The sequence below is a fragment of the Staurois parvus genome, unplaced genomic scaffold, assembly GCF_062004578.1.
Source record: "Staurois parvus isolate SC_StPar_1 unplaced genomic scaffold, SC_StPar_1.0 ptg000220l, whole genome shotgun sequence".
NCBI lineage: Eukaryota > Metazoa > Chordata > Amphibia > Anura > Ranidae > Staurois > Staurois parvus.
The window spans coordinates 1,315,066-1,336,233 of NW_028318016.1; the positions used below are offsets into that span (position 1 = coordinate 1,315,066).

Sequence of the window (21,168 nt, forward strand, 5' to 3'; positions counted from 1 at the left end):
CACAAATGAAACGCCACTTCTTTTCCAGGCTTGAATGAATCCGTGCCTTTCAAGCCTTTTTTGGAGGGATTCGTGTTGGGTGGTTGTGAGAGAGATCTGTGACCCTTTCGCCTCATTCTCATCCTCCCTTTTTTTTTTTGTTCTTTTTGTTTTTGTCCCCCCCCCCCTTCCCTCCTTTCCCTTTCATGTAATAAGTTACTGCATACACATTTAATACATTTATCACACATTTTTATATTAGTTATGCTTGTTGAATGATTTTTGTCTATGGATGCCAGGAGTGTATTCATGTCCTCTTTCTGCATGTCTATTTTTCATCTTTTTTTTTTTTTTCCTGTTTCCTTCCCTGTTTTTGGCTATTTCGTTTCCATAGTTTTTGTTCTGTCCCCTTTTTTCTTTTCTCCCCTTTTATAGATGGTTACTTTATTTGTTATCATCGCTCCTGTGTCTCCCCGGGGCACGAGGGTTGTGGTTCCTTGTTTTTTGGAGTTGGCGGCCTTATTATTATTATTATTATTATACAGTATTTATAAAGCGCCGATAGTTCGCTCAGCGCTGTACATTACAAAGGGGGACAGAACATGTGACAGAACAATACCAATACAATGCAAAACATGAGGGGATTGAGGGCCCTGCTCTTTCCAGCTTACAATCTAGGAGGGAGGGGATGGTGGCCCAGGAGGAGATAGCTGTGGGGGATGGAGTGGTAGGAAGAGTGGAGGAGGTCGGTCAAGTTAGCAGGGGGTGGGGTAGGCTTCCCTGAAGAGATGGGTTTTCAGGGTGCACCTAAAGGAGAGGAGAGTAGGTGATAATCTGATGGGTTGGGGCAGGGAGTTCCAGAGGATGGGTGACACCCTGGAGAAGTCCTGGAGGCAGGCATGGGAGGAGGAGACCAGGGAACTAGAGAGAATGAGGTCTTGTGAGGAGCGGAGTGTGCGTGCTGGACGGTACTTGGATATTAGGTCAGTGATATAGTTCGGGGCAGTATGGTGGACAGCTTTGTACGTCAGCGTTAGGATTTTGAATTTGATCCGTTGCGCAATCGGAAGCCAGTGGAGGGATTGGCAGAGGGGGGTGGCGGAAACGGAGCGGTTGGAAAGGTGAATGAGTCTGGCAGCCGTATTCAGGATCGACTGAGGCGGGGATAGCCAGCGGCGGGGCAGGCCAGTGAGGAGGGAGTTGCAGTAGTCGAGTCGTGATATGATGAGGGAGTGGATGAGCTGTTTAATGGTTTCTGGGGTTAGGAACGTGCGTATTTTGGCGATGTTGCGGAGGTGGAGTCTGCACGAGTTTGTTAAAGATTGGACTTGGGGCTGGAAGGATAGGTTGGAGTCCACAATGACACCAAGTACTCTGGCCTGCGGGGCGGGTTTGATGGTGGCGTTGTTGGATGTGATGGGGAAGTCAGTGGGGGGTGGTGTCCGGGCTGGGGGGAAGACGAGAACTCGGTTTTGGAGAGGTTCAGTTTAAGGAAGTGGAGCGACATCCAGTCAGATATGTCGCTCAGTAGGTGTGTGATTCGGGCGGAGACCGAGGGGGTGAGGTGGGGGGTTGAGAGATAGATTTGTGTGTCGTCGGCATAGGGGTGGTAGTTGAAGCTGTGAGAGTGTATGAGTTGGCCAAGGGAGGAGTTGTAGATGGAGAAGAGAAGGGGTCCGAGGACAGAGCCTTGAGGGACCCCAACAGAGAGGGGGAGTGAGGGGGAGTTGGTAGCATTATAGGTAACGTTGAAAGAGCGTTGTGACAGGTAGGATAAGAGCCAGGAGAGAGCAGAATCTCTGAGGCCGAGGGAGTGTAGTTTTTTGAGGAGGAGGGTGTGATCGACTGTGTCGAAGGCCGCAGAGAGGTCAAGGAGTAGGAGCAATGAATAGTGGCCATTAGCTTTGGCAGTTAGCAGGTCATTGGAGAGTTTGAGTAAGGCAGTTTCGGTGGAGTGTAGGGGACGGGAGCCAGACTGTATGGGATCGAGGAGGTTGTTGTCGTTGAGGTGAGAGCTTAGGCGGGTGTAGACTAGGCGCTCGAGGAGTTTAGATGTAAATGGGAGCAGGGAGATGGGTCTGAGGTTGTTCAGATCATTGGGGTCCAGGGAGGGCTTTTTAAGTATGAGGGTGATGTGTGCATGTTTCAGAGGGGAGGGGAAAGTGCCGGAGGAGAGGGAGAGATTGAAGATGTGGGTGAGGGAGCGTAGAATGAAGGGGGAGGGTGATTGTAGGAGTTGTGAGGGGATAGGGTCGAGGGGGCAGGTGGTGAGGCGGGCATCAGAGAGGATCTTGGAGACTTCCTCGATGGTAGTAAGGTCAAAGGTGTGGAGTGTTGGGGGAGCTTCAGTATGAGGAATGGGTTTTGGGACGCCACAGTTGTGTCCATCAGAGAGAGGCTTGGTTCGCACTGGCCGTTCCTCTTCCTGTGCCGGGTTTCCATGCAGCGGTGTGATGTTCACCTTAGTTTGCTTAGTTCTCATTGGAGCTCTCCCAAGCCTTACTGGGGGTATAAAATAACTGTTGTAAAGCCTGTATACTGCTCATGCAGCCATGATGTCCTGACCTCATTCCAGCAAATCTGGTATGCTTTACACAAACACTTATGGACAACTTCAGTAACTTTTTAAAGGCACATTAGTGGCTTTATATGCTCTCCTTTTGAATATTTTTACTACCATTTTTATACATTATAGGCATATAATCCTAGAGAGCTCTTTTGCTCTTCAGTTCGTTTGATACCAAGTTACCATCAATTTACTCTAAGTATTCCTGGTTATCTTCTTGCACCTGGAGCACCGTAAGTGCTCCTGGTTCCAATTTTTGTGATTTTCCACTATTATGGTGGTAAATATGTATTACTATTATTTATGTATGTTATTGTTTATTTACACAGTATCACCTCATTAACATTTGTTAACAGACAGACTACTTATCTGCCACTGGTGTGGTTGGGCAGGGCCCCTCCAGGAGGTGATTGGGTGGCGATTCTCTTCTCCTGTTTTCCTTCCTTTTTTCTTCCCTACATCTTCACTACCAGAGGTACATGAAATATTTGACTGAATTCATGGAAATCAATGTTTTTTTTAACCCTTTGGTGGTTCTTCCTATTCTTCCTGCCCCTGTATGGGGCCATGTAAGTGCATAAATGTATCCAAGCTAATTATAATTGTACTGCCTTTACTGATGGAAGATTCTATATAAAAATATAGATATATATATGTGTTGTAGGCGTCATGCGTTTTTGAGCACAAGAGATTGTGATTGGTCTCGAAATGTGTTAAGTGCAACCATATGCATGACTTATTTCTACATCTTCACTGTAAAATCACTTCTGATGATACCGCCATACTCTATTGTAATTCAGAAGTCTTTTTTAAGATTGTAAAAATTGTTTTTCTTTTCAATTGCTGAGTTGTTAGCTTACCATTTGATAAAATTTGTGCCTTAAAAGTCCCATCAATAAGAGGGCTTCTCCATTGTACTTTTCAGGGATGATGGCACCTCTTGTATCACACACCTTCCTTTTCTGGTTGATCTCTAAGGTGTGCACCCCCTAATTTTGCCTTTGAGATTGGGAAGGAATATGATTGGTCTCAGGTAAAGGCAATTAGTAAAAGGACTACATTGTCCGCAAGCATGTACAATTTGTGATGATAACCTGCTATTTATATCCCGGTAATATAAGGGGTTTGGTGAAGGAGAAGCCTCAGAGACTCAATGGACAGTACAAAAAGCAAGGGATAGAAGAGGCAACCCTGCCTAGTAACTTTTTGGATAGGGAAGGTACCTTATCTAAAACCCAAATATTTAACAAAAGCCCATTTATTGTCATAAATAACTCAATCCAGGCTATCAAATTGTTTCCAAAGCCCCATTTCTTAACCACTTGCTTACTGGGCACCTATACCCCCTTCCTGCCAAGGCCAATTTTCAAATTCAATGCTCTCACACTTTGAACGACAATTACTCAGTCATGCAACACTGTACCCATATAAAATGTTCATCATTTTTTTCACACATATAGAGCTTTGTTTTGGTGGTATTTAATCACCACTGGTTTTTATATTTTTTGCACTATAAGTGAAAAAAGACCAAAATTTTTGAACAAAAAGATGGGTTTTCTTAGTTTCTGTTATAAAATTTTGTAAATAAGTCATTTTTCTTCATACCTTTTGACCAAAATTTATACTGCCACATTTCTTTGGTAAGAATAACACACATCAGTGTATATTATTTGTCTGTGTGAAAGCTATAGAGTCTACAAGCTATGGTACCAATCATTTAAAATAGATGACACCTGATTACACCTGAATAACTAATGGCATATCTCATTTCTTGAGGCCCAAATTACCCCTTTTTGGAAAGTAGACATTCCAGAGTATTTAGTAAGAGGCATGGTGAGTTTTTTGTGAGTTGTATTTTCCCCCACAATTCTTTGGGAACAATTCTTTGTTCTAGGGAACAACTCAAGGGGTTCGAGACTGGGATCCATTCATCAGGGGCCTGGCGATAAGGCAAATCACAATTCCTCTATCTAAGAATGAAGAGAAGGGCGCTCACATCCAAGGGGGAAGGTCGGGTAAGACATTCAGTCAAGCAAGCGAAAAAGGGCTCCAGGATCGGGGGCTGTCCAGGAGGGAGACCCATGATGGAGCGGTATACGGGAGTCGTTTGGAAGTGGATCCAGCAAGCCCAAGTGTGCGAGAATTTTGTCGGATTATCGCGTGAAGATTCGCTGAGTTCCTACATCTCTGCTACTCTATTCAAACGGATCATCCAATCTCGAATCGATAGAGGTCGGGTAGATCTCCATAGGACTGGTATGCTTAATTTGGCTGCGTTTAAGATGTGCATTGCTAGCGATTTGAAGTAGAGGCGCCTAGGGATAGAGGTATGATGGAGTAGAATTGGGCTGGGGAAAATTTGAGAGGTAGCGAGGAGACCGAGGTTATGCGATGAACCTCTTTCCAGAAGGGTTGCATGGCTGGACAGGACCACCAAATATGAAGGAGTGAACCTTCCTCGAAATCACATCTCCAACAAGAATTGGGTAAGATCGGATTAAAGCGATGGAGTCTGGAGGGGGTCCTATACCAACGGGAAGCCAATTTATATCCATTTTCTTGGGTTGAACCTTTATGTGCAAAAGTGAATATTTGGTCCCAATCCAAAGAAGATAAGTCGATCTCCAAATCTCTTCTCATGCTCGGCAGGCCGGGAATGCGAAAGGGATTTGGTCTCCAAATAGGAGAGGATACGTGGTGGAAACCAAGTGCCATTGGGGTTTCGTTTTGGAGCAAAGGGGTGAGAGGGTGAGTCCATTTGTTGTGGTGGGCTTTTGAGCAGAGAAAATGGGCTTGTTGTCTATAATGTGGTGATTTATAATAAGCATTGTTCTGCTGGTACATATAGGGAAACTCGAAAAATTAGAATATCATGCAAAAATTCATTTATTTCAGTAATGCAACTTAAAAGGTGAACCTAATATATGAAATAGACTCATTACATGCAAAGCAAGATAGTTCAAGCTGTGATTTGTCAGAATTGTGATGATTATGGCTTACAGCTCATGAAAACCCCAAATCCACAATCTCAGAAAATTAGAATATTACATGCAATCAATAAAACAAGGATTGTACATAGAACAATATCAGACCTCTGAAAAGTATAAGCATGCATATGTACTCATTACCTGGTTTGGGCCCCTTTTGCAGCAATTACTGCCTCAAAGCGGTGTGGCATGGAAGCTATCAGCCTGTGGCACTGCTGAGGTTTTATGGAAGGCCAGGATGCTTCAATAGCGGCCTTCAGCTCTTCTGCATTGTTCGGTCTCATGTCTCTCATCTTTCTCTTGGCAATGCCCCATAGATTCTCTATGGGGTTCAGGTCAGGTGAGTTTGCTGGCCAATCAAGCACAGTAATCCCACGGTCATTGAACCAGGTTTTGGTGCTTTTGGCAGTGTGGGCAGGTGCCAAGTCCTGCTGGAAAATGAAGTCAGCATCCCCATAAAGCTCGTCTGTGGAAGGAAGCATGAAGTGCTCCAAAATCTCCAGGTAGACGGCTGCGTTGACCCTGGACTTAATGAAGCACAGTGGACCAACACCAGCAGATGACATGGCTCCCCAAATCAACACAGACTGTGGAAACTTAACACTGGACTTCAAGCATCTTGCAGTGTGTGCCTCTCCATTCTTCCTCCATACTCTTGGTCCTTGGTTTCCAAATGAGATGCAAAAGACCACTGAGCAACGGACCAGGTCTGTTTTTCTTTAGCCCATGTAAGGCGCTTCTGATGTTGTTTGTTGTTCAGGAGCGGCTTGACAAGAGGAATACGACATTTGAAGCCCATGTCCAGAATCCGTCTGTGTGTGGTGGCTCTTGATGCACTGACTCCAGCCTCAGTCCACTCCTTGTGAAAGTCCCCAACACTTTTGAATGGCCTTTTCTTGACAATCCTCTCCAGGCTGCGGTCATCCCTGCTGCTTGTGCACCTTTTTCTTCCACACTTTTCCCTTCCACATAACTCTCTAATAATGTGCTTTGATACAGCACTTTGGGAACATCCAACTTCTTTTGCGATTACCTTTTGAGGCTTTCCCTCCTTATGGAGGGCGTCAATGATGGTTTTCTGCACAACTGTCAGGTCAGCAGTCTTTCCCATGATTGTGACTCCTACTGAACCAGACTAAGAGACCATTTAAAGGCTCAGGAACCCTTTGCAGGTGTTGTGGATTAATTAGCTGATTAGAGTGGGACACTTTGAGCCGAGAATATTGCACCTTTTCACAATATTCTAATTTTCTGAGATTGTGGATTTGGGGTTTTCATGAGCTGTAAGCCATAATCATCACAATTATGACAAATCACTGCTGAACTATCTTGCTTTGCATGTAATGAGTCTATCTCATATATTAGTTTCACCTTTTAAGTTGTATTACTGAAATAAATGAACTTTTGCATGATATTCTAATTTTTTGAGTTTCACCTGTATGTCAATTATCTCTTGAGTAATATGCATTGTTCTGCTGGTATACAGTATATGTTGATTATCTCTTGGGTGATATCCCTGTGGTCTCCTGTATTGGGTACCCCTATATCCATGATTATAATATGGTCTATATCCTGATTGTGGAGGTCTAGGGGGTTCTCTATTTTGAATTGGAAATTGTCTCCAATTGTTTCTATACTGTGGAGGTGCAGTATCTTTCCTATATGAGGGAGTTCTGTTCTTATTAGACATCCTCGGTGTGTGATTTTTAGGTGCCACAAAACCCATGGACTTCTTTATGGGGGATTTGGGAATTTCAATGTGTTTTATTGGTATATTTTCAGTTGAAGTAATTGTTTACTGTTATCCTTATTTTGCCATTTAAAGACTTGTTTTAGGCTGTAATCTTGTATTAATCTTAAATATTTTTTCTTCTTTCTATTTTTATTTTCCAAATCTTTATTTTTACATACATGTGCTCGCCCTATGCTGCCATTTTTATACAAGGTGTGTAAATGGGTGATGTGAGTGCTTTAAATTTTTTTTTAAATCATCTTTATTTATCTAAATGGGCAGAGGTTAAGGTGTCACAGGGGTCACAATGGCGACCCCACCCATGTTCCTTAATATAGGAACATGCTGTTTATGAATTAAAGCTTCTTCCCTAAATATCACAATATGACTTTAGAAGGTGTTACCATCCACATACAGGAATCCAAAGGTAAAAAGGGTCAGTAAAGGAGGGGATTTGCTTTCTGTATCACTGGAGCAATGGAACCCCAAAGAACAATGACCAAGTGAAGTTCTTGTCTCTGGATCTCAAAGAAAGGTTAACAAGAGATCTCACATGGAAAAAGAAGCCTAAAATGTCAGCTCAGATAAGAAGTAGGGTCACGTGACACAGAGAAAGGCCATGAGGATACATGTGCATAATCCTATAATAAATCAAAACTGAATAAAACAGTAATTAAAAAGCAATATATCATGACCTGAGGGAAGGAACACCTTATGCTATAAATTAAATGCATGGAATGGATGCAGTATATAGAGATCACCTTCATTGTCACTGGAGCCACAGAACCAAGCTAGGGAACTGGAATACAGAATCTACATATCTTTTCTGGCAAAAAAAAAAACTACCCAAAAATTTTACTGGAGTTGAGGAGGCAAGAGCAACATCTCAGGCAAGAAGTAATGTCACGTGACTCCCAGCACAACGAAGGGGATGTTTTATGTTTTGTATTTGGTATAGATAATGTTTTCCTTTATTGTTTACTATCATAGTGCATGTTCAGTTTACATTGTGTTTGGCTGCAGCTTACTTACTCTGTTTTCTTTTGTTGTTTGTGTTTCTTCTGACACAGCCAACATGAATGATCCTGTCTCCCGGCAGCCATTTTGCTTTTGGGCATATGTTGCTACAGTATTTATTTTGTTTTTTGGTTTTTTTTTTGCATCATTTTTCCCCTTTTTCACTTTGCTTGGATGTTTTTAACACCACACACTTAAAGAATATGTTAACCCAAGATTTAATATCCCTGATATGTACCTGCTGTACCGTGTACTTATATGAAAAAGTATTCTGTTTTCTTTGTATTACTTCTTTTGTGTGAAATACCTGGTGTTCCTGCCAGTCCCTCTTCTTTACTATTTAAAAACTGACCACACTAGGCGTAAGAGCACAGGGGTAGTCCTTTGGCTGTGCTGGGAGCTAATCCAATGATCAGGCTTGTGCTGACATGCCCTCACTGCACAGCCATTTATTGGGAAGATCAGTGTGCAGCTGTTTCTCCTCCCTGAACACCTTATGCAGCTGAGAACAGAGGGTATATGATCACTTATATAAAAGGGAAAAAGGGTATGTGTAATGTTTTAATATACTGTCTAAAAATGTCTTGCCTTTCAATTATATTTTTAACTGAATGGGGGTTTTTTTTACAAGGTGAGCGTTTACATTTTCTTTATTACGATGATATGATGATCCCTCGTCTACACTTTAGGTGGAAACTCATTTGCCCATTTGTGGTGATTCATTTTTTGTGCTGCTCTTTGACCTTACGTCAGCCTACACCTTTTTTAATGACACTGAGGGGGTTATTTACTAAAACTGGAGAGTGCAAAATCTGGTGCAACTGCATAGAAACCAGTCGGCTTCCAGGTTTTATTGCCAAAGCCTAACTGAACAAGCTGACGTTAGAAGCTCATTGGTGACTATGCACAGCTGCACTAGATTCTGAGTGCTCCAGTTTTAGTAAATCTATCCCTGTGTGATGCCAGTTATTGGGTCTTTTGGGACTGGGATTTAGGGGTATTATATGTATGCACATTAATTTGCCTTATTGCCATGATAAAAGATGGATTGCGATCCACCGACATGTTGGACAGAATAAGGTCCTCTTGTTTGAACATATACTTCTGTCAAGACCTGTGCATTCCTCTACTACTTTCTGTTTACCATGTTAAAGCAATTTTGCCTAACAATAATGTTGTCTAATGCAGGAATTCTTGTTCTTTAATGTGTACTTCATTATAACTTATCTATACTGCTTTCTATTAAATATTCTCCTAAATTTGTTGCATTTATTGGTGTTCATTACTCTGTGCTAGATCACTTTTATAAATATTTAATTTATAATATATATGCTCAGTTTGTATTGTAGGTTCTTGGGAAAATTCTGCAGCCAATGATTTACTGGGTAAAACAGGTGAGCTAAAAATATTTATTGAAGCATGACTAGAAGACTAGGACTCACTAGCGTATTCCTTCAGAAAGTTTGATTTCTATATTCCAAAAAGAATTTGGGTTGATTTACTAAAGGCAAATAGACCGTGCACTTTGCAAGTGCAGTTTCACTCTGCAAGGGTATTTGCTGCAGAGCCTAGTAAAGAGGTGTAGTTTCACTTTGCAAAGAATACTCAATCACATGCAAGGAAAATAAAAAAAATTGCATTTTTGCTTGCCCCTGATTTGAAGTCAGCAGAGCGTCCCCTCATTTACTAAGCTCTGGAGCAAATGCCTTTTCAGAGTTCAACTGCACTTGCAAAGTCCACAGTGTATTTGCCTTTCATAAATCAACCCCAGAACTTTGGAGATATACAGAATGTAGGTTGAGTTTCAGAGGGTAGGAGTTGAGCTTCCAAGCAGCATTTACTAAAGACTACTCTGAAAGTACTGTTATCAGTTTCTAAAGTAAGCAAGTATACTGTTATATTTGCTTGTAACTATCTTTACCTCTGTTATACTTTCTCTTATAGCAAATGATAGACATAAAGTGGGGATACAAAATATGACTGGTGAAAAATCTTTATCTAAACATTTGCAATTGTTTTGCTTTATAAACCAAGCAGACAATTCATAGAAACGTAGAAAAGTGACGGCAAAGAAAGACAGAGTGGTCAATTGAGTCTGGCCATTTTTTGTTTTGTTTTGGGGTTTTTTTTTGGAGGGGGGGTTGTTTTTGTTTTTTGTTTACTTTTTTGCCTGAGTATAGATCTATGCTTCTCCCGAGCATGTTTGAAGCTATTTACTATTGACTGTCTCACTACCTCAGCTGGAAGTTTATTCCAAGCATCAACCACTCTTTCAGTAAAATAGTACTTTCTCAGATTAGTTTTAAACTTTCCTCCAGTTTGTTTAAGGTCATGTCCCCATGTTCTTGATTTTGGTTTCATGTTGAAAATACTGGCCTCCTGAACCTTATTCGCCCCCTTGATGTATTTAAAGGTTTCAATCATGTTTCCCCTTTCCTTTCTTTCCACCAGACTGTACATGTTAAGTTCCTGAAGTCACTCTTGATAGGTTTTATCCCCCAAACCTTTCACCATTTTTGTTACTCGTCTCTGGACTCATTCTATTTTATCAATCTTTTGTAAGTGAGGTCTCCAGAACTGCACACAGTATTCTAAATGAAGTCTAACTAAAGATCTCTATATAGGGGAATCAGGACCTCCTTCCTCCTGCTGGTGACCCCTCTAGTGATGCACCCTAGAATTCTATTGCTTTCCCCACTGCCTGGTCACACTGTTTGTTCATTTTGCAATCATCTGAAATAAGTACCCCCTAGTCCTTTTCATCTGTAGAGCTGGCCAACAATGTACCCCCAATGTTGTACTCTCTTAAGGGATTCTTTTTCCCTTAGTGTATTATTTTACATTTAGAATCATTGAACTGCAATTTCCACTTTTTTGACCAATCTTCCAGCAATGCCAAATCATGTTCCATGTTACATACACCTCCAGGGATGTCAACCCTATTACACACCTTTTGTGTCATCATCAAAAATACTTTACACAACAAACCCTTAGTTATATCACATATAGATTCAATAGAACAGGACCTAGTACAGAGCCTTGTGGTATACCACTAGCGACTGGTCTCTTTTCTGAGTGAACCCTATTTACAACCACACTCTGGTATCTATCCTTCAGCCGGCTGCATATCCACTGAACCACCCAAAGGCTAAGTCCTAGCTTGTACAACTTTTATGTGGAACTGTATCAAATGCCTTGCTGAAATCAAGATATGCTATGTCCACAGCACCTCCCTGGTCCAAAACATTGGTAATATAGTCAAAAATCAGATCAGATTAGTCTGATATGATCTGCCCTTAGTAAAGCCATGTTGCTTTGGATCCAGCAAGTTGTGTGTTTTTAAGTGATCAATTCTGAAATAATTGCCTAGGAAAAATAAAGCAGGCAAAAACCTCTTTACATAGATTTATTGCTGCTTTCCTACCTTCCTAGAATATGTAGTCTATCTTGGTTGACTCTGTAGTTTGAGTAATAGCATCTGCATTTTTTTAAATCATGGGGTTAATCCCCTGTGTCTTCCTGTTTGTAAGAGCAGTGGCTGCGATGCCTCCCATTCCCTCAGCTACTGGTCTTGGCACATCCCTTATTTAGTTGTCATGTCAGGGAGCAGTGATGCGATTCCTGCTGGCTGCAGTGGGTGGACCAGTCTGTGGCTCCTAGTCTGAACTGCCCACAGTGGCAGTGTGCTCCTCCTCCCATCCAATATTAACAGCTTCCAGCAAGCCTGGATCTGAAAGCATTTAACTCCGTACATGCCTGACAACAACATAGGCAGGCTGGGGTAAAGGATTTTACTGGGGATTCAGAAGGGACTGTGACAGCCCAGCAGTAAGACATACAGCAGTCATCACTATTAACTGTGCTAATCCCCTGGAGAGATAAGGGATTTTATGACCACTCTGTATAAGTAGAGGAGAACAGGGGAGGGAATTGAGCTTCTACACAGATTTAACCACATAGCTTCTGGGGAGGGATCTGAGCCTGTGGCTAACAGTTAATCACTCAGTTGCCAGACACCTTTACATTGTACTACTAAAGGTACCCACTGATTACCTTAACTGTCTGGCAATTGAGGGGTCAACTATTATCCACAGGCCCAGGTTCCTCCCTGGCAGCAACAGGGATGGACCATGTGTACAGAGGGAGTACAGCATTGGACCATGTGTGCAGAGAGACTACAGAGATGGAACATGTGTGCACGGAAAGTACAGAAATGGAACGTGGGCACGGAGAGTACAGGGATGGAACATATGTGCAGAGAGAGTACAGGGATGGAACATGCGGGGGGGGGGGGGGGTGACATTGTCCTACTGACCACCACAGTAAGGTGGACATTTTTCTCAATGACTCCCAATTAATGGGTTTTAGTAAGGGTTACCCTGAGACCCGAAAATTATTTTAGGGGTTCCTGTGGGGTAAAATGTTGAGAACTGCTTTAAAATGTAAGTGATATAGCACAAAACAGCTATTGTAGGGTCAAGGTGACCCTGGCAATTTATACCATGCCACCATACATGCCAACCCATGCTAAACAGTGTTTAGTTACCACAACTGCTGCTACCTAGAACATTCTTTAGTGACCCCTCAGGAGTGAGACTTCCTGTTTCTGTGACCACACTGGAGGGAGACTTCCCCTCAAATCCTGTCTCTGGCACAGGAACAGCCATAAGAGGTTCAACTCCTTCCTTGCTGTACTATAAATGTGTTCTTGTCTGTGACCCCATTGAATATGTTTCAAGTCATCTCTTATAGCATGGCCACATTCTCTGATCAATTAGTTTAAGATAGCAGTCACAGACAGTAACAGAAAACCTAGAGGAGGGAGAATTAAATATTTAACCACTTGCCATCCAGAGGATTTACCCCCTTAATGACCAGGCCTCTTTTTGGTATTCGGCGCTTCACTATATCAGCTGATTATTGCGTGGTCATGCAATGTTGTACCCAAACATTTACATCCTTTTTTCACACAAATAGAGCTTTCTTTCAGTGGTATTTGATCACCTGTGCGCTTTTTATTTTTCGCACTATAGACAAAAAAAAGGCTGAAAATTTGGAAAAAAAACAATATTTTTTACTTTCGGCTATAAAATAAAGTAGACTCAAAGTTAGTCATAAATTTAGGCCAAAATGTATTCTGCTACATGTTTTTGGTAAAAAAAAAAAAATGTGTGAAAGTATCTCTGATAGCATCTACAATCTGACTCCTTTTCAGAAAGTAGACACCCTAAGGCAGTGATGGCGAACCTTTTTGAGCCCGAGTGCCCAAAACTGCAACACAAAACCAACTTTTTTATTTCAAAGTGCCAACACTGCAATTAACCACTTGCCTACCGGGCACTTCTACCCCCTTCCTGCCCAGACCAATTTCCAGCTTTCAGTGTTGTTGCACTTGACAATGACAATTCTGCGGTCATGCAACACTCATTTTTTCACACAAATAGAGCTTTTTTTGGTGGTATTTAATCACCACTGGGTGTTTTATTTTTTGCACTATAAATGAAAAAAGAGCAAAAAATTAAAAACATAAAAGGTTTTCTTTGCTTCTATTATACAATTTTGCAAACAGGTAATATTTCTTCTTTGATGTGTGTTGGTGAGGCTGCACTAATAGGCAGCACTGATGGGTATTGATGAGGCGGCACAGATAGGTAGCACTGATGAGGCGGCACTGGTGGGCATTGATGAGGAGGCACTGATGATGCACTGATATGCAGCAATGATGGGCACTGATAAGCGGCACTGACTGATAGCACCAACTGGAGGCACTGACAGACGGCACTGATCGGCGGCACTGCTGGGCATCATTGATGGGTGGCACTGATGGGCAGCACTGGTGGGCGACACTGCTGGGCACTGATAGGTGCACTGCTGGGCAGCAGTGACAGGTGGCACTGCTGGGCAGCACTGACAGGCGACACTGCTGGGCACTGATGGGTGACACTTCTGGGCACTGATAGATGACACAGCAAGCAGTTAATCTCACCTCTGGCAGTGTCGGTGTGGCTTCCAACCCAGCAGCTCATTCCCATCCACGCTGAACACATCGCCCCTGGCCCCGGAGCAGTGTGGGAGCCTCTTCCTCTCTTCCACGCCCATCCCCGGCTACATCACCCCTGGTGCCAGATCCGCATAGGAGCCGTTTCCTCTCATCCACACCCACCCTGGCCCCAGAGACCTGTGGGAGATGTAGTTTGATGGGGGTCCAGTGTGGACGAGATCTGGATGGCCGGTCAGTGTGCGTGGTCCGTGTGCGCTCATCTTCCTCTTCTTCCTGGCGTGCCCACTGAGATGGCTCTGCGTGCCAGCTCTGGCACGCGTGCCATAGGTTCGCCATCACTGCCCTAAGGAATCTGCTGAGAGGCATATTGAGTCCATGGAAGATTTTTTTTTTTTTTCACAAGTTTTTGGAAAATGACAAAACATTTTGTTTTGTTTTTTTTTGCACAAAGTTTTCATTTAAATGATATATTTCTCACACAAGCCATGGGTATATCTGGAATTACACCCAGTAATACAATCTTCTACTTCTACCAAGTATAGGGATACAACATGTGTGAGTCTTTTGGGGAGCCTAGCCACATACAGGAGCCTGAAATCCAATGACCACTTTGAAAGCCCGAAAGTGCGTAACTTCCTCATTTCACTTCCTCACTACCTATCACAATTTTGGAGGCCATGAAATGCCAAGATAGCACCAAACCCCCCCGCAAATGACCCCTTTTTGGAAAGTAGAAACCCCAAGGAATTTAAGAGTCATGGTGAGTATTTTGCAGATCTCGTTTTTTCTCAAAATGTTTTCAAATATAAAAAAAAAGAAAAAACATGTTTTGTTTTCTTTCTTCATTTTCCAAAAACTTGTGGCAACAAACGAGATATGAAAAATACTCACCATGCTTCTTATCAAATTCCTTGGGGTGTCTACTTTCCAAAAAGGGGTCATTTGGGGGGGGGGGTTTGGTGCTATACTGGCATTTCAGGGCCTCCGAAACTGTGATAAGCAGTCAGAACTGTAATGAGGAAAAAGCCCTTTAAAAGCCTGAAGGGCATCGTCTCCCACTGCTTGTAAAAGCAATCCTGCAGCTAATTAGCCACTAGGATTGCTTTTACATGAAAGCTGATCGCCAGCTGAAAAAAACGATACCAGGATGATGCCTGCAGCTGTAGGCATCATCCTGGTATAACCATCCATTCAAAGTCCAGGGATGTACCAGTACGTTGCTGGTCCTTGTTGGGTATATATGCTATGTTCTTTTTTTATGCAGCCTGTGGGCTGAATGAAAAAAAGAGAAGAAATTTGCCAGAAAAAACGTGTGGTATGCCCACCATTAGAATATACCGTCCTGCATCCATTCACTTCTAATGGTGGGCACACATTACGTCGCACGGTGCCACATGCGCCAATTCAAAGATTGTACAAATGTCTAAATAGTGGCACGCTTGAATAAAAATTGTCCTTGTATAAGTGGTACTCCATATGGAAAAAGGATGACTCCCAAGTCCCAAACTATCTTGCCACTACTCCTCATGTAGTGTAGGCATGCGGGGGGCTCCATCTTTTCCCTCATAAATTCGAAACTTATATGTATAGCCTGTTGCGCTCTCACAGGTCTTATACATCTTGACCCCATATCTAGCTCGCTTGCTGGGGAGAAATTGTTTGAATGCAAGGCGGCCAGAAAAATTAATGAGGGACTCATCAACACAGATTTTTTTGCTAGATAGTGTAGACATCTGCAAATTTTTGGTTAAGGTGATTTACGAGGGGCTGAATTTCTTGGAACCTGTCAAATTCCAGATCACCCCGAGGACAACAGAGTGTGTTGTTAAAATACATCAAACACATTATACTCTCATATCTATGCCTGGCATATGATGAATCGGGTCTGTGGACCAATACAACTGCAATAAATTTTTTTTAGTAATGCCCATGTTGAGGGTTAGGCCCCAAAAAAATGTAAATTCGGAAACCGTAATGGGTTTCCATGCGAATGGTCTGGCAAGGTTTAAATTTGGGTTGGCGGTGATAAATTGTGCATATAAATTGCTTTGATCCACAATCAATACATACAGATCTTCCATGAAAAACCGCTCCAAAAAATCAAGGGGAGTAGTTAAATTTGCTGTTTCCACCCGAAGTATTATTATACAGGATTTATATAGCGCCAACAGTTTGCTCAGCACTTTACAATATAACGGAGACAATACAGGAACAATACAGTTCAATACAAGAGGGAAAGCTGGGCCCTGTTTTTTGGAGCTTATAATCTAGGAGGGAGGGGCTAGTGGTACAAAAGGTAGTAACTGTGGGGGATGGACTGGTTGAAAGAGTAGAAGATAGGCAGGATAGGCTTCCCTGCAGAGATAGGTTTTCAGAGATCGCCTAAAAGTGAGCAGAGTAGGCGATAGTCTGATGAATTGGGGTAGAGAGTTCCAGATGATGGGGTAGCTCTGGAAAAGTTCTGGAGACGAGCATGGGAGGAGGAGACAAGGGAGCTAGAGAGCAGGAGGTCTTGCGAGGAGCGGAGAGTACGGTTTGGGTGATATTTAGAGACAAGATTGTTGATGTAATTTGAGGCAGAGTTATAAATGGCTTTATACGTTATTGTTAATGTTTTGAATTTTATCCGTTGGGCAATGGAAAGCCAGTGGAGGGATTGGCAGAGAGGGGTGGCAGATACAGAACGGTTAGTAAGGTGGATATGTTTGGCAGCAGCATTCATGATAGACTGAAGAGGGGATAGCCTGCAATTCGGTAGGCCAATGAGGAGGGATTCACAATAGTCAAAACGAGATATAACAAGGGAGTGAATAAGTTGCTTAGTGGTTACCGAGGTTAGGAACGAGCGTATCTTGGAAATGTTGCGGAGGTGAAGTCTACAAGATTTGGACAGTGATTGGATTTGGGGCTGAAAGGACAGATGGGAGTCTAGGATTACACCTAGTACCCTGGCATGAGGGGAGGGACTGATGATTGTGTTATTGATCTTGATGGAGAAGTCAGGGGAGGGGGCACGGGCTGGGGGGAATACTAAGAGCTCAGAAATCCAGGTTAGGCAGTGAATGGGGGAAGTATGGGTGCTGCACAATTTGTGGGCTGCCAATCGGGATTTGCAAGCACATCCAGAAGGATACTAAGGGCCTTACGGGCCTGTGTGCAAATTCTTGGTGATTGTGGAACAATACTTGTGCTCGCCACCGCACCATCTTGTACTACACTTATGGGACTTGCCCCGTCAAGTGATTCTGCAGTGCTAGTATGTGAAAGACCAGGATGTACTAGGCTGCTGGTGCTCACCAGTTCACCAAAAGGCAGCGTGGCACTAGTACTGGCACTCTGCTGCATATGAGAGTCATCAAAATTTACCGGCAAGTGCCAGCAGAGATCAGGCCTGATTCTGCGAACACTGCGGTTTTGTGTGCAATGTATCAAGTGACAGTGACCTACTGACACTGCACTTGCTGGGGGAGAAGGGGGGGGGTAAGCGTAGGGGCTAAACACAGGTGCTGGCACGTGCCGATCCCACTAATGCTGTGTTTTGGGGACACTATACTAATGTGAACGCTAGTGCTGATCTGATCCAAGATATTGATCCATTCAGACACTATACTAGCAATGGAGGTTTATTGTGCATAAGCGTGTTCCTGGCAATCAAGGGGTTAAATGTGATTACTGGTGTACTGACGGGCAATCTGACGCTATCTGGGAGGGGCGTGAAAACCACGGGAGCGCGAATGACATATATATACATGATTTTGTGCACCTGTGCCACCCTGTAACAGTATTTCTGTTATAGGGCAGTCAGGAAGCAGTTAAAGAAGTGGTTTGCGTTACGGCGCTGTTACTTTAACTGACAATTTCATGGTCATGCAACGCTGCACCCAAATTAAATTTACGTCCTTTTTTCACACAAATTTAGCTTTCTTTCGGTGGTATTTGATTGCCTGTGCGTTTTTGTTTTTTTTTTATGCGCTATAAAAAAAAGACAATTTTGAGAAAATAAAACATATTTTGGACTTTCTGTTATTAAACATGTAGAGTAAAAATCTAATTTTGTCATAAATGTAGGCGAAAATATATTCTGTGACAGTCTTTGCTAAAAAAAAAATCCCAATGCGTGCAAATTAATTGGTTTACGAGAAAGTTAAAGCATTTACAAATAGTGATATAGATACTGGCTTTATTTTTATAATAATGATGGCGGCGATCAGCGTAGCTGTAGAGCAACATGACATGGTCCTGCATCCCTGCGGGACTGCATAGTTAGGTGGCAATATATACAGTCAGGTCCATAAATATTGGGACATCGACACAATTCTAACATTTTTGGCTCTATACACCACCACAATGGATTTGAAATGAAACGAACAAGATGTGCTTTAACTGCAGACTGTCAGCTTTAATTTGAGGGTATTTACATCCAAATCAGGTGAACGGTGTAGGAATTACAACAGTTTGCATATGTGCCTCTCACTTGATAAGGGACCAAAAGTAATGGGACAATTGGCTTCTCAGCTGTTCCATGGCCAGGTGTGTGTTATTCCCTCATTATCCCAATTACAATGAGCAGATAAAAGGTCCAGAGTTCATTTCAAGTGTGCTATTTGCATTTGGAATCTGTTGCTGTCAACTCTCAAGATGCGATTCAAAGAGCTGTCACTATCAGTGAAGCAAGCCATCATTAGGCTGAAAAAACAAAATAAACCCATCAGAGAGATAGCAAAAACATTAGGCGTGGCCAAAACAACTGTTTGGAACATTCTTAAAAAGAAGGAACTCACCGGTGAGCTCAGCAACACCAGAAGACCACGGAAAACAACTGTGGTGGATGAGCGAAGAATTCTTTCCCTGGTGAAGAAAACACCCTTCACAACAGTTGGCCAGATCAAGAACACTCTCCAGGAGGTAGGTGTATGTGTGTCAAAGTCACCAATCAAGAGAAGACTTCACCAGAGTGAATACAGAGGGTTCACCACAAGATGGAAACCATTGGTGAGCCTCAAAAACAGGAAGGCCAGATTAGAGTTTGCCAAATGACATCTAAAAAAGCCTTCACAGTTCTGGAACAACATCCTATGGACAGATGAGACCGAGATCAACTTGTACCCGAGTGATGGGAAGAGAAGAGTATGGAGAAGGAAAGGAACTGCTCATGATCCTAAGCATACCACCTCATCAGTGAAGCATGGTGGTGGTAGTGTCATGGCGTGGGCATGTATGGCTGCCAATGGAACTGCTTCTCTTGTATTTATTGATGATGTGACTGCTGACAAAAGCAGCAGGATGAATTCTGAAGTGTTTCGGGAATATTATCTGCTCATATTCAGCCAAATGCTTCACAACTCATTGAACGCTTCACAGTGCAGATGGACAATGACCCAAAGCAGACTGCAAAAGCAACCAAAGAGTTTTTTAAGGGAAAGAAGTGGAATGTTATGCAATGGCCAAGTCAATCACCTGACCTGAATCAGATTGAGCATGCATTTCACTTGCTGAAGACAAAACTGAAGGGAAAATGCCCCAAGAACAAGCAGGAACTGAAGACAGTTAAATGGTCCCAGAAGGGTTAGGCAGTGGGGAGGCAGGTACACCGTCCTCTGGTCCAGTGGAGGGGGGTAGGGAAACACAATGGACCAGTGGGGCCAGGTTCATCTGGGCCACTGCATTTGTCTGGCACTGTAGCTATTCCTGGTGGCAGGGCTGGAGAGGGCTGCGGCCACATTGCCCTGAATGCGCCTGATCTTGTCTGAACTTGGAAGCTAAGCAGGGTCAGCCCTGCTTAGTAGTTGGATGGGCCAGGTGCTGTAAACTTTTCCCCTCCAGTCTGATGCTGCTGTGCTTTGAGAAGTATCTTGAGCTGAGGATACTGGGGCAGTCACTGTAGTGACTTACTCCATTAGCGGCAGAAAACCGAATGGGTTAGGTACGCCTCTTGGGGCCATCTGGTTCATCATAGAGTCATCAAGCTTTTGCCTTTGCATTTTCACTTGGAGCATTATTGTAAGACACTCTAAAAGTTCACGGGCCCAAAACCAAACGGGGCTGTGAGGTCTGTCTTAGATCTTAAGGCACTAGACATAGGTCTAGATGTCCTTTTTGTTTCAGAGGGGATCGGTCTGATCAGTGGTGGCCTCTCTACAAGAGATACATTTTGGGTGTCCATAGTCCTTAATGATGCATATTGTCGTGTGCTAACTTTTTTCAAGGTTTTCTCATCAGGATTTCTGCAATGGGCAGTAAAGAATCACCATTTTTGTTTTGAGGCACTGCCCTTTTGGGCTGGCCACAGCCCACCAAGTGTTCACAAAACTCCTAGCCCCTGTGTTGGACTTTCTGGATATACAGGGGGGTGTCAATTTCAAAATACCTTAATGCTTCTTTGCTCAGGGAGCAGTCACTTTTAAGTTTAAAGTGATATATAAGAGGTACAATTCGGTACATCTCTGCAAGAGGAAAATGTATCTACGTTGAAGCAGTTTCCTACATGCAGTTCCACTCCAGAAGAACATGCTGTCTGTCGGGATCAGGAAGCTCCAATCATTAGATTGATGGTGGGCTTTGTCCCCGGACTATTGTAGAGTCTGAATTGGTGGTTTTTGTGGGAACCTTTCGGGCAGTACACCTTGCTGTGGATTATTGAACGAACCAATCGCACAGCTTGTGGTAAGGGTTTGGTTCAACAGTGCCACGGCAGTCGAGTATATCAACCACCAGGGTGGCACCTTGAGTCCTGCGGTTCAGGGAAAGGTGAACCACATTCAGTCTGTATGTCTGTCAGCAGTACATATTCCAGGTTTAGAATACTGGCAGGGGTTTATTTCCCCAGTCGTCAGCAGCTAATGCCGGGAAAGTGGGCCCTGCATCCCGAGACATTCTCGGCAGCCTG

General features: G+C 43.1%; 1 protein-coding gene across 1 annotated transcript in view; it reads left to right on the forward strand.

Annotated features, from left to right (window-relative positions):
- Positions 1–21,168, forward strand: part of LOC149460851 (uncharacterized) — a 122,317-nt gene that overhangs the window by 95,332 nt on the left and 5,817 nt on the right. Inside the window, exon 9 of the mRNA XM_089679192.1 lies at positions 9,619–9,675. Coding sequence (XP_089535318.1) covers positions 9,619–9,675 — 57 coding nt within the window. The remainder of the gene's footprint in view (positions 1–9,618; positions 9,676–21,168) is intronic.